Genomic DNA, 12,694 nt, shown 5'->3' with positions numbered 1-12,694 from the left:
CCCACAAAAAAAAAAAAGACCCTTTTTCCAGGAGATCTTACAGAAAATATGGGCTGGGATCCCCCTTTTCCCAGGAAATCCTACAATAAACAAAATTTATGAACCCTTTTTTTTTTCCCAGAACACCCTACAGTAAATCGTTTATGGGATCCCATTCTTTCCAAAAAATCCTAATATAAACTTTATGGGGTCCCCTTTTCCAAAGGACCCTACAAAATTCATTCCCAGCTTCCCCAAACCCCATTAGGGGGGTTTCGAACCCCTTCACCCCCCGAATTCTGGGCTCGTGGGGCCAAACCCTCCTTGAGGTCTGTAGGGTTTATAGGATTTGGGGAGGATCCCGGCAGTTTTTGGGATCAGGGACATTCAGGATCTATAGGATCGGGGCAGGACCCACTGTCCCTTTCCCCAGGCAGTTTTTGGGATCAGGGACATTCAGGATCTATAGGATCGGGGACATTCAGGATCTATAGGATCGGGGCCGGTCCCGCTGTCCCTTTCCCCAGGCAGTTTTTGGGATCGGGGACATTCAGGATCTATAGGATCGGGGACATTCAGGATCTATAGGATCGGGGCCGGTCCCGCTGTCCCTTTCCCCCGGCAGTTTTTGGGATCGGGGACATTCAGGATCTATAGGATCGGGGACATTCAGGATCTATAGGATCGGGGCAGGACCCGCTGTCCCTTTCCCCAGGCAGTTTTTGGGATCGGGGACATTCAGGATCTATAGGATCGGGGACATTCAGGATCTATAGGATCGGGGCCGGTCCCGCTGTCCCTTTCCCCCGGCAGTTTTTGGGGTCGGGGACATTCAGGATCTATAGGATCGGGGCCGGTCCCGCTGTCCCTTTTCCCCGGCAGTTTTTGGGGTCGGGGACATTCAGGATCTATAGGATCGGGGACATTCAGGATCTATAGGATCGGGGCCGGTCCCGCTGTCCCTTTCCCCAGGCAGTTTTTGGGATCGGGGACATTCAGGATCTATAGGATCGGGGACATTCAGGATCTATAGGATCGGGGACATTCAGGATCTATAGGATCGGGGCCGGACCCGCTGTCCCTTTCCCCCGGCAGTTTTTGGGGCCGGGGCGGGGCCCCCCGTTCCCGATAAGGGCCGGCACACGGATCCGCCCCTCCCGGCCCGAATAAAGCGCTGATCTCATGCCCCGCGCGGCCCCACAGCTTTGGGATCGGCTCCGGCTTTTGGGATCAGCTTTAGGATCGGCCCCGGAGCTCCGGGATCAGCCCCGCCTTTTGGGATCGGCTTTAGGATCCACACCTCCCCCGGTTTTAGGATCGGCCCCAGGTACGGCCGCGCTGTCCCCGCCTTGTCCCCAAGAGGGTGGCGGCGGTGTCACCTCCCCCCACCCCCCTCCCCCCTCAAAATTTTGGGATTTTGGTGTTTTGGGTGATCCCGGAGCCGCTTCCCAAAGGAATTCCCACGCTCCGAGGGGGGTGGGGCGGGGCAGGTGTGTCCCCACCCCCCGCTTTGGGGACACGGCGGGGTTGGCGTTTGTGGGGTCGCGACATTTGGGGGACACCCGCGGTTTGTCCCTCCTGTCACCCCCCCGGAGGGGGGAGGGGCGGAATTTGAGGGGGACTCTGGAACTGGGGGGGGGAGGGGACAGAGTGGGGTGTGACCCTGGGAGGTGACAAAGGTTGGGGGACAACATTTGGGGACACTTTTGGTGGGTGGGCGTGCGCTCGGTGTCCCCAGGTGCTGTCCCCGCAGAGGGGTCCCTCCGTGTCCCCAAGTGTCCCCCGGTGTCCCCCGGGGGGCGGCACGGAGCGGTCCCCCCCGTGTCCCCAGGTGTCCCCCGGTGTCCCCAGCGCTGCCACCGCCACTGTCCCCGCAAGGGGCGGCGCGGAGGGGTTCCCCCGTGTCCCCTCTTGTCCCCAGGTGTCCCCAGCACCGCCGCCCCGCTGTCCCCCCGTGTCCCGCTGTCCCCATCGGTGCCACCCCCGCTGTCCCCAGGTCCCCGCGGCCATGACGCCGTACCGGCAGGAGCTGGAGAAGTACCGCGACATCGACGAGGACAAAATCCTGCAGGAGCTGTCCCCGGAGGAGCTGGCCCAGCTGGACGCCGAGCTGGCCGAGATGGACCCCGAGGTGGGCACGGGGACACCGCGGGGACACCGGGGCCAGCGGGAGGTGGCAGGGGAGGTGACGCGGGCGGTGTCCCCAGAACGTGCTGCTGCCAGCGGGGCTGCGACAGCGGGACCAGACCCAGAAGAGCCCCACGGGACCCCTGGACAGGGACGCGCTGCTGCAGCACCTGGAGAGGCAGGCGCTGGAGACCGAGGAGCGCCAGGACCTCGTGCCCTTCACCGGGGAGAAAAAAGGTCTGGGGACACCTGGGGACAGTCTGGGGACGGGCTGGGGATGGGCTGGGGACGGGCTGGGGACACCTGGGGACAGTTTGGGGACGGGCTGGGGACAGTGAGGGGACATTGCAGCACCTGGAGAAGCAGGCACTGGAGACCGAGGAATGCCAGGACCTCACCGGGGAGAAAAAAGGTCTGGGGACACCTGGGGACAGTCTGGGGACAGTGGGGACAGCTTGGGGATGGGCTGGGCATGGGCTGGGGACGCTGAGGGGACACTGAGGGGACCGGGCCCCCAGGCTCGGGTATATTTAGCTCGGCCTCGCCAGCGGCTCGGGTGTCCTGGGCGAGCTGGGCCCCCGCCAGCCCCGGGACGGCCACCAGCCCTGGCAGTGTCACCCCCTGGCAGTGTCACCCCCTGGCAGTGCCAGCCCCGGGATGGCCACCAGCCCTGGCAGTGTCACCCCCCGAACAGTGTCACCCCCTGGCAGTGCCAGCCCCGGGATGGCCACCAGCCCTGGCAGTGTCACCCCCTGGCAGTGTCACTCCCTGGCAGTGCCAGCCCCGGGATGGCCACCAGCCCTGGCAGTGTCACCCCCCGAACAGTGTCACCCCCTGGCAGTGTCACCCCCTGACACAGTGTCCCCCCCTGCCCCAGGCCAGGTGCCACTCTGGCGGTGGCCTTGTCTCCCCAGAGCCTCATCAGCCTCGTCCACCTTGGTGTCCCCAACGTGTGTCACCCTGTCGCTGTGTCCAGCGTCCCTGGCTGGTGTGACAGTGTCCCCATGTCCCCATACTTGCTGTGATCCTGTCCCACTGTCCCCGTGTCCCCAGGGAAGCCGTTTGTCGCCATGTCCCCATATCCCCATGTCCCCAGGGAAGCCGTTTGTCCCCATGTCCCCATATCCCCATGTCCCCAGGGAAGCCGTTTGTCCCCATGCCCCTGTCCCATATCCCATGTCCCCATGTCCCCAGGGAAGCCGTTTGTCCCCATGCCCCTGTCCCATATCCCATGTCCCCATGTCCCCAGGGAAGCCGTTTGTCCCCATGCCCCTGTCCCATATCCCATGTCCCCATGTCCCCAGGGAAGCCGTTTGTCCCCATGCCCCTGTCCCATATCCCATGTCCCCATGTCCCCAGGGAAGCCGTTTGTCCCCAAGAGCGCGGCGCCGGAGCTGCCACGGGAGGAGCAGGTGACGCTGGAGCCGGAGCTGGAGGAGGCGCTGGCCAACGCCACCGAGGCTGAGATGTGTGACATCGCTGGTGGGTGTGGGATTGGGGAATGGGAATGGGAATGGGAACTGGGAATGGGAATGGGAATGGGAATGGGGAATGGGAATGGGAATGGGAATGGGAATGGGATTGGGGAATGGGAATGGGAATGGGAATGGGAATGGGAATGGGAATGGGGAATGGGAATGGGAATGGGAATGGGATTGGGGAATGGGGAATGGGAATGGGAATGGGGAATGGGAATGGGAATGGGGAATGGGAATGGGAATGGGGAATGGGAATGGGGAATGGGAATGGGGAATGGGAATGGGAATGGGAATGGGAATGGGAATGGGAATGGGATTGGGGAATGGGGAATGGGAATGGGAACTGGGAATGGGAATGGGAATGGGAATGGGGAATGGGAATGGGAATGGGGAATGGGAATGGGATGTGTGACATCACCAGTGGGTATGGGGTGGGAATGGGAATGGGAGTGGGATCTGATGGGGATGGCATTGGAACGGGATGGGATCCATGGGATTTCCATGGGATGGGGTCTATGGGAATTCATGGGATGGGATCCATGGGATCAATGGGATTTCATGGGATGGGATCCATGGGATCAATGGGAACGAGGCCGTTCTGCACAGGCCGGGATCCCTGCGGGGCCAGGAGCGGCACCGGGAAGGGCCTTGGCCCAGGGTAACGCTGTCCCTGAGTGTCACACCTGAGTGTCACACCTGAGTGTCACCTGGGGAGGGCACAGCACCTGAGTGTCACACCTGAGTGTCACCGGGGGAGGGGACAGCACGGCACACCTGAGTGTCACACACCTGAGTGTCACACTCACTGTCCCGCAGTGTCACACTGGGTCCCCCCTCACCCTCTGTGTCCCCTCAGTTAAAGCAGCTCTGACCCCACCTTCGGCTCCCAGTGTCACCTGCCCGAGGGGACAGCGGGGTCCTCTGTCCTCAGTGTCCCCAGTGTCCCCTCTGTCCCCTGTGTCCTCTGTCCTCTCTCTCCCCTGTGTCCCCCATGTCCCCCATGTCCCCAGTATCACCCCCATGTCCCCCATGTCCCCGATGTCACCCCAGTGTCCCCATGTCCCCGCAGCCATCCTGGGCATGTACACGCTGATGAGTAACAAGCAGTACTACGATGCCATCTGCAGCGGGAACATCTCCAACACCGAGGGCATCAACAGTGAGTGACAAAGGGACAGGGGACAGGGACAGGGGCAGGGGACAGGGACAGGGGCAGGGGACAGGGACAGGGGACAGGGACAGGGACAAGGGACAGGGCATCAACAGTGAGTGACAAGGGGACAGGGGTGAGGACAGGCCTGTTGTGCCTGTGGTGTCCCCTGTGTCCCCAAGCGGTGTCCCCATGGTGTCCCCATGTCCCTGAGCACTGTCCCTGCGCTGTCCCCATGTCCCCACGGTGTCCCCATGGTGTCCCCATGTCCCTGAGCACTGTCCCCACGCTGTCCCCATGACCCCACGGTGTCCCCATGGTGTCCCCATGTCCCTGAGCACTGTCCCCACGCTGTCCCCATGTCCCCACGGTGTCCCCATGGTGTCCCCATGTCCCTGAGCACTGTCCCCACGCTGTCCCCACGCTGTCCCCATGTCCCCACGGTGTCCCCATGGTGTCCCCATGTCCCTGAGCACTGTCCCCACGCTGTCCCCACGCTGTCCCCATGTCCCCACGGTGTCCCCATGGTGTCCCCACGGTGTCCCCACACTGTCCCCATGTCCCTGAGCACTGTCCCCATGCTGTCCCCACGCTGTCCCCACGCTGTCCCAGGTGTGGTGCAGCCGGACCGGTACCGGCCGGTGCCGGACGAGCCCCCGAACCCCACGGACGTGGCCGAGACGCTGCAGCGGCTGCAGGACAACGACCCCGCGCTGCAGGACGTCAACCTCAACAACATCAAGGTGACGCCGCGCTGGCACTGTCCCCAACGCGTCCCCAAGGCACGCCAGCGGGGCGGGTCCCACCCTGGGGTGTCCCCAGAGGGGTGGCTTCTGTCCCCAGGGTGTCCCCAAGGTGACAGGTGCCACCCCAGCTACTTGGTGACTTGGTGTCCCCAACTGTCCCCAGGGCATCCCTGTCCCCACAGCCCTTGGGGACATCCTGAGCTCCTCGGTGTCCCCAACTGTCCCCAACTGTCCCCAGGACATCCCTGTCCCCACGCTCGAGGCCATCTGCGAGGCCATCAAGACCAACACCCACGTGCGCAGCCTCAGCCTGGTGGCCACGCGCAGCAACGACCTCGTGGCCAACGTGAGTCCCCAGATGTCCCCAAATGTCCCCACACGGGTCGGGGACAGCCCCTGCCCCGTGTCCCCAAATGTCCCCCCACATTTGGAGGCAATCCCTGCCCCGTGTCCCTAAAGGTCCCCAAACATCCCTGGAAAGTTTGGGGACAGTCCCTGCCCCTGTCCCCCATCAATCTGGGGACAGTCCCTGCCAGCGTCCCCCATGTCCCCAGCCAGTTTGGGGACAGTCCCCACCCTGTGCCTGTCCCCCCATCCCTGGGACACCAAGGGCAGCGTCCCCATGGTGCCACTGCGGTGCCACTTCGGCGTCCCCCGGGTGGTGGCACCGCAGTGACACTGGCGCCACTTCGGTGCCGCTGCAGTGACACTCTGGCCCACCCTGACGTCACTCTGATGTCACTCTGGTGCCACTCCGGCCCACTTGGGTGTCATTTTGGTGGCACTCCGGCCCACTTTGGTGCCACCGTGGTGCCACTCTGGTGCTCCTGTGGTGGCCCTGAGGTGCCACTCCGGTGTCCCCAGGCGGTGGCCGAGATGCTGGAGCAGAACCAGAGCCTGCAGAGCCTCAACCTCGAGTCCAACTTCATCACCAGCGCGGGGATGCTGCGGCTGCTGGCGGCCATCGGGCACTGCCGGACACTGCGGGAGCTGCGCGTGGACAACCAGGTGACACTGGGGACAGGGACAGCCAGGGGACACTGGGGACAGCCAGGGGACAGAGGGGTCAGCCAGGGGACACTGGGGATGGGGACAGCCAGGGGACACTGGGGACAGCCAGGGGACAGAGGGGTCAGCCAGGGGACACTGGGGACGGGGACAGCCAGGGGACACTGGGGACAGCCAGGGGACAGAGGGGTCAGCCAGGGGACACTGGGGACAGCCAGGGGACAGAGGGGTCAGCCAGGGGACACTGGGGACGGGGACAGCCAGGGGACACTGGGGACAGCCAGGGGACAGAGGGGTCAGCCAGGGGACACTGGGGATGGGGACAGCCAGGGGACACTGGGGACACTGGGGACGGGGACAGCCAGGGGACACTGGGGACGGGGACAGCCAGGGGACAGAGGGAACAGCCAGGGGACAGCCAGGGGACAGCCAGGGGACACTGGGGACGGGGACAGCCAGGGGACAGCCAGGGGACAGCCAGGGGACACTGGGGACGGGGACAGCCAGGGGACAGCCAGGGGACAGCCAGGGGACACTGGGGACGGGGACAGCCAGGGGACAGCCAGGGGACAGCCAGGTGACACTGGGGATGGGGACAGCCTGGGGACAGCCAGGGGACAGCCAGGGGACACTGGGGACGGGGACAGCCAGGGGACAGCCAGGGGACAGCCAGGTGACACTGGGGATGGGGACAGCCAGGGGACAGCCAGGGGACAGCCAGGGGACAGGGACAGCAGGGACAAGGACAGAGGGGACAGGGACAGAGGTGACAGCCAGGGGACAGCCAGGGGACAGCATGGACAGTGACAGGGACAGCGGGGACAGGGACACTGAGGACACCAGGGGAGGTGACAATGACGTGACTGTCCCCAGCCCTGCAGTGCCAGCGCCTCGGGGACACGGTGGAGATGGCCATGGCTGCCCGTCCCTGCTGGGGGGACGTGACAGTGACGGTGACAGTGACAATGTCCCCCGTGCAGTGCCAGCGCCTCGGGGACACGGTGGAGATGGCCATGGCTGCCACCCTGGAGCAGTGCCCGTCCCTGCTGCGTTTTGGTTACACCTTCACCCTGCAGGGCCCGCGGGCGCGCGCCGCCGCCGCCCTCACCCGCAACAACGAGCTCCGTGAGTGTCCCCGGGTGTCCCCAAGGGTCCCCAGGTGTCCCCCAGAATCACCTGGTGTCCCCAGGTGTCCCCCAAGGGTCCCCAAGGATCCTCAAGGGTCCCCAGGTGTCCCCAAGAATCACCTGGTGTCCCCAGGTGTCCCCCAAGGGTCCCCAAGGATCCTCAAGGGTCCCCAGGTGTCCCCCAAGGGTCCCCAAGGATCCTCAAGGGTCCCCAAGAATCACCTGGCATCCCCAGGTGTCCCCAGGGGTCCCCAGGTATCCGTAAGGGTCCCCAGGTATCCCCAAGGGTCCCCAGGTATCCCCAAGAATCACCTGGCATCCCCAGGTGTCCCCAAGGATCCCCAGGGGTCCCCAAGGGTCCCCAGGTATCCGTAAGGGTCCCCAGGTATCCCCAAGGGTCCCCAGGTATCCCCAAGAATCACCTGGCGTCCCCAGGTGTCCCCAAGGGTCCCCAGGTGTCCCCCAAGGGTCCCCAAGGATCCTCAAGGGTCCCCAGGTATCCCCAAGAATCACCTGGTGTCCCCAAATGTCCCCGAAGTATCCCCTGGTGTCTCTGGGTTTCCTCAAGTGTCCCCAGGCATCCCCAGGTGTCCCCAAGGATCCCCAGGTGTCCCCAAATGTCCCCCAAGTGTCCCCTGGTGTCCCCAAGTTTCCTCAAGCATCCCCAGGTGTCCCCAGGTGTCACCAGGAGGGGAATTTGAGCTGTCCCACCTTAAAAGGAGCTCTGGGAGTGTCCCCAGGTGTCCCCAGGTGTCACCTGGGTGGGACTGGGGGGCTCCCAGAGCAGAGCCCACCTTGGAATGAGCTCCTGAAGGTCCCCAAATGTCCCTTGGGCAGGAATTTGGGGTCCCAGGTTTGTCCCCAAATGTCCCCAGATGTCCCCTCCAGGCAGGAATTTGGGGTCCCACCCCTGACCCCCCCCCCCATTTTTTTTATTCTCACCCCCCCAGGTCGCCAACAGAAGAAATCCTAAAAAAATCCCCTCGGGGTTCCCACCCCGAGCTCAGGAACCGCTGGGAATGAACTGGGAATAAACTGGGAATGAACTGGAAAAAAAAAAATGGTGGAAAAAACCCAGGGATTTGGGGTTTTGGGGGTGGCCGTGACCCCAAACGTGTCCCCCCCACTCTGGATCTGTGGGGTCACCCTGGGCTCCCGTGGGAAATCCCAAATCCCCCGAATTTGGGGTTCCTGAGGGGTTTCTAGAAAGATCCTAAAAAATTTAGGGGGGAAAATTGAAAAAAATCCCACTGGGAATGGGGAAAAAGAGGGGGACAAGGACCCCCCCCTCAAATCCCTTCCTTGGGATACCTCTCCAAAAAAAAAAACAAACCAAAAAAAACCCAAAAAAATCCCAAGAAAACCCCCCAAGAAATCAAAAAGAAATCACCTCGAAATGCCAGAGAAATCCAAAAAGTATCTCCAAAAAATGCCCCGAAATTCCCCAATTACACCACCCAAAATCCCCGGAAATTCCCCCAAAAAATCCCAAAGAAATCCCCTAAAAATTCCGCAGAAAAATCTCCCCAAAGTCCCCAAGAAATCCCCAAAAAATCCCCCAAAAAAATCCCCCCAAAAATCCCCAAAACTTCCACAAAAATCCCCTAAAAATCCCCTAAAAAATCCCCAAAAAATCCCCCAAAAATCCCCAAAAATCCCCCCAAAAAATCCCAAGAAAGCACAAAAAAATCCACAAAAAAATCCACTAAAAATCCACAGAAAAAATCCCCCAAAAAATCCCAAGAAAACCCAAAAAAATCCCCCAAAAAATCCACAGAAACCCCCAAAAAATCCCCAAAAAAATCCACCAAAAAAATCAAAAAACCCCCAAAAATCTACAAAACCCCCCCCATAACCCCCCCAAAACCTCCCAAAAAAAATCCACAAAATTTCCGCCAAAAAATCCACAAAAATTCCCCTAAAAAAAAATCCCCCAAAAAATCCACAAAAAAAAAATCCATAAAAAATTCCAAAAAATTTCCACTTTATTCCAGGTGTTCTGGGGCCGTTTGGGGCCATTTGGGGCCGTTTGGGGCCGTTTGGGGACGTTTGGGGCCATTTGGGGCCATTTGGGGCCATTTGGGGCCGTTTGGGGACGTTTGGGGCCATTTGGGGATATTTGGGGACGTTTGGGGCCATTTGGGGCCATTTGGGGACATTTGGGGACGTTTGGGGACATTTGGGGACATTTGGGGCCATTTGGGGACATTTGGGGACATTTGGGGACGTTTGGGGACGTTTGGGGACATTTGGGGACATTTGGGGCCATTTGGGGCTGTTTGGGGCCATTTGGGGACATTTGGGGACATTTGGGGCTGTTTGGGGCCATTTGGGGACATTTGGGGACATTTGGGGCCATTTGGGGACATTTGGGGCCATTTGGGGCCGTTTGGGGACATTTGGGGACATTTGGGGACATTTGGGGCCATTTGGGGCCGTTTGGGGCCGTTTGGGGATATTTGGGGACATTTGGGGCCGTTTGGGGACATTTGGGGCCATTTGGGGCCATTTGGGGACATTTGGGGACATTTGGGGACATTTGGGGACGTTTGGGGACATTTGGGGCCATTTGGGGATATTTGGGGACGTTTGGGGACATTTGGGGCCGTTTGGGGACGTTTGGGGCCGTTTGGGGACGTTTGGGGCCATTTGGGGATATTTGGGGACATTTGGGGACATCAGGGGGGTGGCAGAGGTGGCGGCTCCTCCTCGTCGGAGTCGAATTCGACGTTTTCGTCCTTGACCCCAATTCCCGGCGGGATCCCGGAGCCAGCCCCGGCTGCCGTGGAGGGAGAAGAGATTTTATTGGGGATTCCTTTTGAAAACATTTTTGGGTTTTTTTCTTTTTTTTTTTGGGGGGGGGATTTATGTAGACTTTATGGGGATTTTTTGGGGTTTCTTTGGGGATTTTTGGGGGTTTTTAAGGATTTTTTGGGATTTTTTTGAGGATTTTTTGGGGATTTTTTGGGATTTTTTGGGGATTTTTTGAGGATTTTTCGGGGATTTTTTTGGATTATTTGGGGATTTTTTGGGGATTTTTTGGGGATTTTTTGGGGGTTTTTTGGGGATTTTTTGGGATTTTTTGGGGATTTTTGGAGATTTTTCGGGGATTTCTTTGGATTATTTGGGGATTTTTTGGGGATTTTTGGGGGTTTTTGGGGATTTTTTGGGGGTTTTTTGGGGGTTTTTTGGGGATTTTTGGGGATTTTTTGGGGATTTTTTTGTGGATTTTTTTGTGTTTCTTTGCGGATTTTTTGGGATTTTTCTGTGGATTTTTTGGAGATTGTTTTGGGATTTTTTGGGGGGATTTTTTGGGGATTTTTTTGGGGATTTTTTTGGGGATTTTTCGGGGATTTATTGAGATTTTTTGTGGATTTTTTGTGGATTTGTTTGGGTTTACTCGGGGATTTTTTGGAGATTTTTTTAGGAATTTTTTTGTGGATTTTTTGGTGTTTCTTTGCGGATTTTTTTGGGATTTTTTGGAGATTTTTTTTGGGACTTTTTTGGGGATTTATTTGGGGATTTTTTGTGGATTTTTCGGGGATTTTTTTTTGTGGATTTTTGTGGATTTTTTGGGGATTTTTGTGGATTTTTTGGGGATTTTTGTGGATTTTTTGGGAATTTTTTTGGGGATTTTTTGTGGATTTTGTGGATTTTTTGGGGATTTTTTTGTGGATTTTTTTGTGGATTTTTCGGGGATTTTTTAGGGGATTTTTTGTGGATTTTTTGTGGATGTTTTGGGGTTTTTTTGGGCGATTTTTTGTGGATTATTTGGGGATTTTTGGGGGGATATTTTACGGATTTTTCGTGATTTTTTGTGAGATTTTTACGGGAAATTTTTTTGGAAAAGGGGGGGGGGGATTTTTTTTTTTTTCCTTTTTTTGGGGGATATTTTTGGGATTTTTTTTTTTTCCTCCTCCTCCCCCCCCCCAAACAAATTCCCAGAGTTTCAGTCACCTGCGCAGGTGCAGGTGGTGCCGCAGGATCCGCAACCGCTCCGGGCCGGGCCCTTCGGAAATCCGGGAATTCTCTTTGGGACCTTTGGAAATCTGGGAATTTTCTTTCCTTCCCTCTTTCCTTTCCTTGGGAACACCTGGGGGAGCCAGGAATGAGCTGCTGGGAATTCCAGGAATTTGGGAATTCCCTGAAAAACTCCCCCCCCCCCCCCCTCCCCCCCTGAATTCAGGGTCTCACCCTCTCTGCTTGTGGGAATTTCGGGATTCCCGGAATTCCGCGACGGCTCCGGAGGCTTCTGGGAATTTTTTGGGATCCTGGTGCTCTTTGTCCTGGGATTGTGGGGTGGGGGTGGGGGGGGAAGGAGAGGCAGTGAACCCCAAAAAATTCCCACATTTCCCAGGAATTTTGGGGGTTTTTCCCAATTTCTCCTCATCCCACCGATGCGAATCCGGGAATTCCAGAGCTTGTCCCCATCCTTCCCAAGCCCTTTCCTGGCAATCCCAGAATTTTTCCCCACTCTCCCTGGATCCCTTTCCAGACAATCCCCTTGGCCCTGGATCCCTTTCCCATCTTTTCCCACTTTTTCCCATTTTTTTTTTTTCCCCCCCCCACTTTTTCCCGGTGTTCCTTTCCCATTTTTTCTGTATTTTTCCTGGTTTTTTTCCCATTTTCTCCCATTTTTCCTATTCTCTCCCCGTTTCCCCCTTTTCTCCCTTTCTCCCTCCCATTTTTTCTCCCTGTTTTCCCCCATTTTCCCATTTTTTCTCGTTTTTCCCCCCAACTTTGTTTTCACATTTTTTCCACGTTTCTCCCCATTTTCCCGTTTTTCTTTTTTTCCCCATTTTTTCCCCATTTCCCCCCATTTTTTCTCCCCATTTCCCCCCTTCCCCCCCATTTTCCATCATTTTTCCCCATTTCCCCCCCGTTTCCCCTCGATTTTCCCCCCATTTTTTCTCCCCATTTTCCCCCCATTTTTCCCCCCCGTTTTCCCCCCATTTCTCGCCATTTTCCCAATTTTTTCTCTCCTTTTTCCCATTTCCCCCCATTTTCCCCCCATTTTTTTCTCCCCATTCCCCCCATTTTTTCTCCCCATTTTTCCCATTTCTCGCCATTTCCCCCACA

General features: G+C 58.1%; 2 protein-coding genes across 8 annotated transcripts; one reads left to right on the top strand and one right to left on the bottom strand.

The window, feature by feature from the left end:
• The first annotated feature begins 1,122 nt into the window (after window positions 1-1,122).
• TMOD4 (tropomodulin 4) lies at window positions 1,123-9,000 on the top strand. 7 transcript variants are annotated; one of them, XM_062511681.1, is made up of 10 exons: window positions 1,124-1,306; window positions 1,976-2,110; window positions 2,187-2,343; window positions 3,466-3,588; window positions 4,654-4,743; window positions 5,347-5,477; window positions 5,719-5,826; window positions 6,345-6,488; window positions 7,370-7,613; window positions 8,566-9,000. In XM_062511681.1, the coding sequence occupies exons 2-10, from the start codon at window positions 1,988-1,990 to the stop codon at window positions 8,586-8,588; spliced, it is 1,143 nt and encodes a 380-aa protein (XP_062367665.1). In that variant the 5' UTR covers window positions 1,124-1,306; window positions 1,976-1,987; the 3' UTR covers window positions 8,589-9,000. The 7 variants fall into 7 exon arrangements, with proteins under 7 accessions (XP_062367662.1, XP_062367663.1, XP_062367665.1 ...); XM_062511682.1 differs by having other exon boundaries at window positions 1,125-1,306; window positions 7,469-7,613; XM_062511678.1 differs by having other exon boundaries at window positions 1,123-1,306; window positions 5,347-5,826.
• A 1,182-nt stretch (window positions 9,001-10,182) lies between these two features.
• LOC134055367 (uncharacterized) lies at window positions 10,183-12,441 on the bottom strand. The gene is given in 4 exon segments (XM_062511686.1): window positions 10,183-10,359; window positions 10,361-10,394; window positions 11,573-11,708; window positions 11,810-12,441. Coding segments are annotated over 4 exon segments (852 nt in total). The 5' UTR covers window positions 12,426-12,441; the 3' UTR covers window positions 10,183-10,293.
• Window positions 12,442-12,694: the final 253 nt, after the last annotated feature.

Source organism: Cinclus cinclus, chromosome 31 (assembly GCF_963662255.1).
Source record: "Cinclus cinclus chromosome 31, bCinCin1.1, whole genome shotgun sequence".
In the NCBI taxonomy this organism is placed as follows: domain Eukaryota; kingdom Metazoa; phylum Chordata; class Aves; order Passeriformes; family Cinclidae; genus Cinclus; species Cinclus cinclus.
Note: the sequence above shows the minus strand (reverse complement) of the source record. Positions and strands in the feature narration are given on the sequence as shown.

Excerpts from the sequence above, each read along its gene's own strand:
- TMOD4 (XM_062511678.1), top strand. The coding sequence starts at position 1,988 with ATGACGCCGTACCGGCAGGAGCTGGAGAAGTACCGCGACATCGACGAG. Across the intron at positions 3,589-4,653 it reads TGAGATGTGTGACATCGCTG|CCATCCTGGGCATGTACACG; the intron begins GTGGGTGTGGGA and ends ATGTCCCCGCAG. Across the intron at positions 7,614-8,565 it reads CACCCGCAACAACGAGCTCC|GTCGCCAACAGAAGAAATCC; the intron begins GTGAGTGTCCCC and ends TCACCCCCCCAG.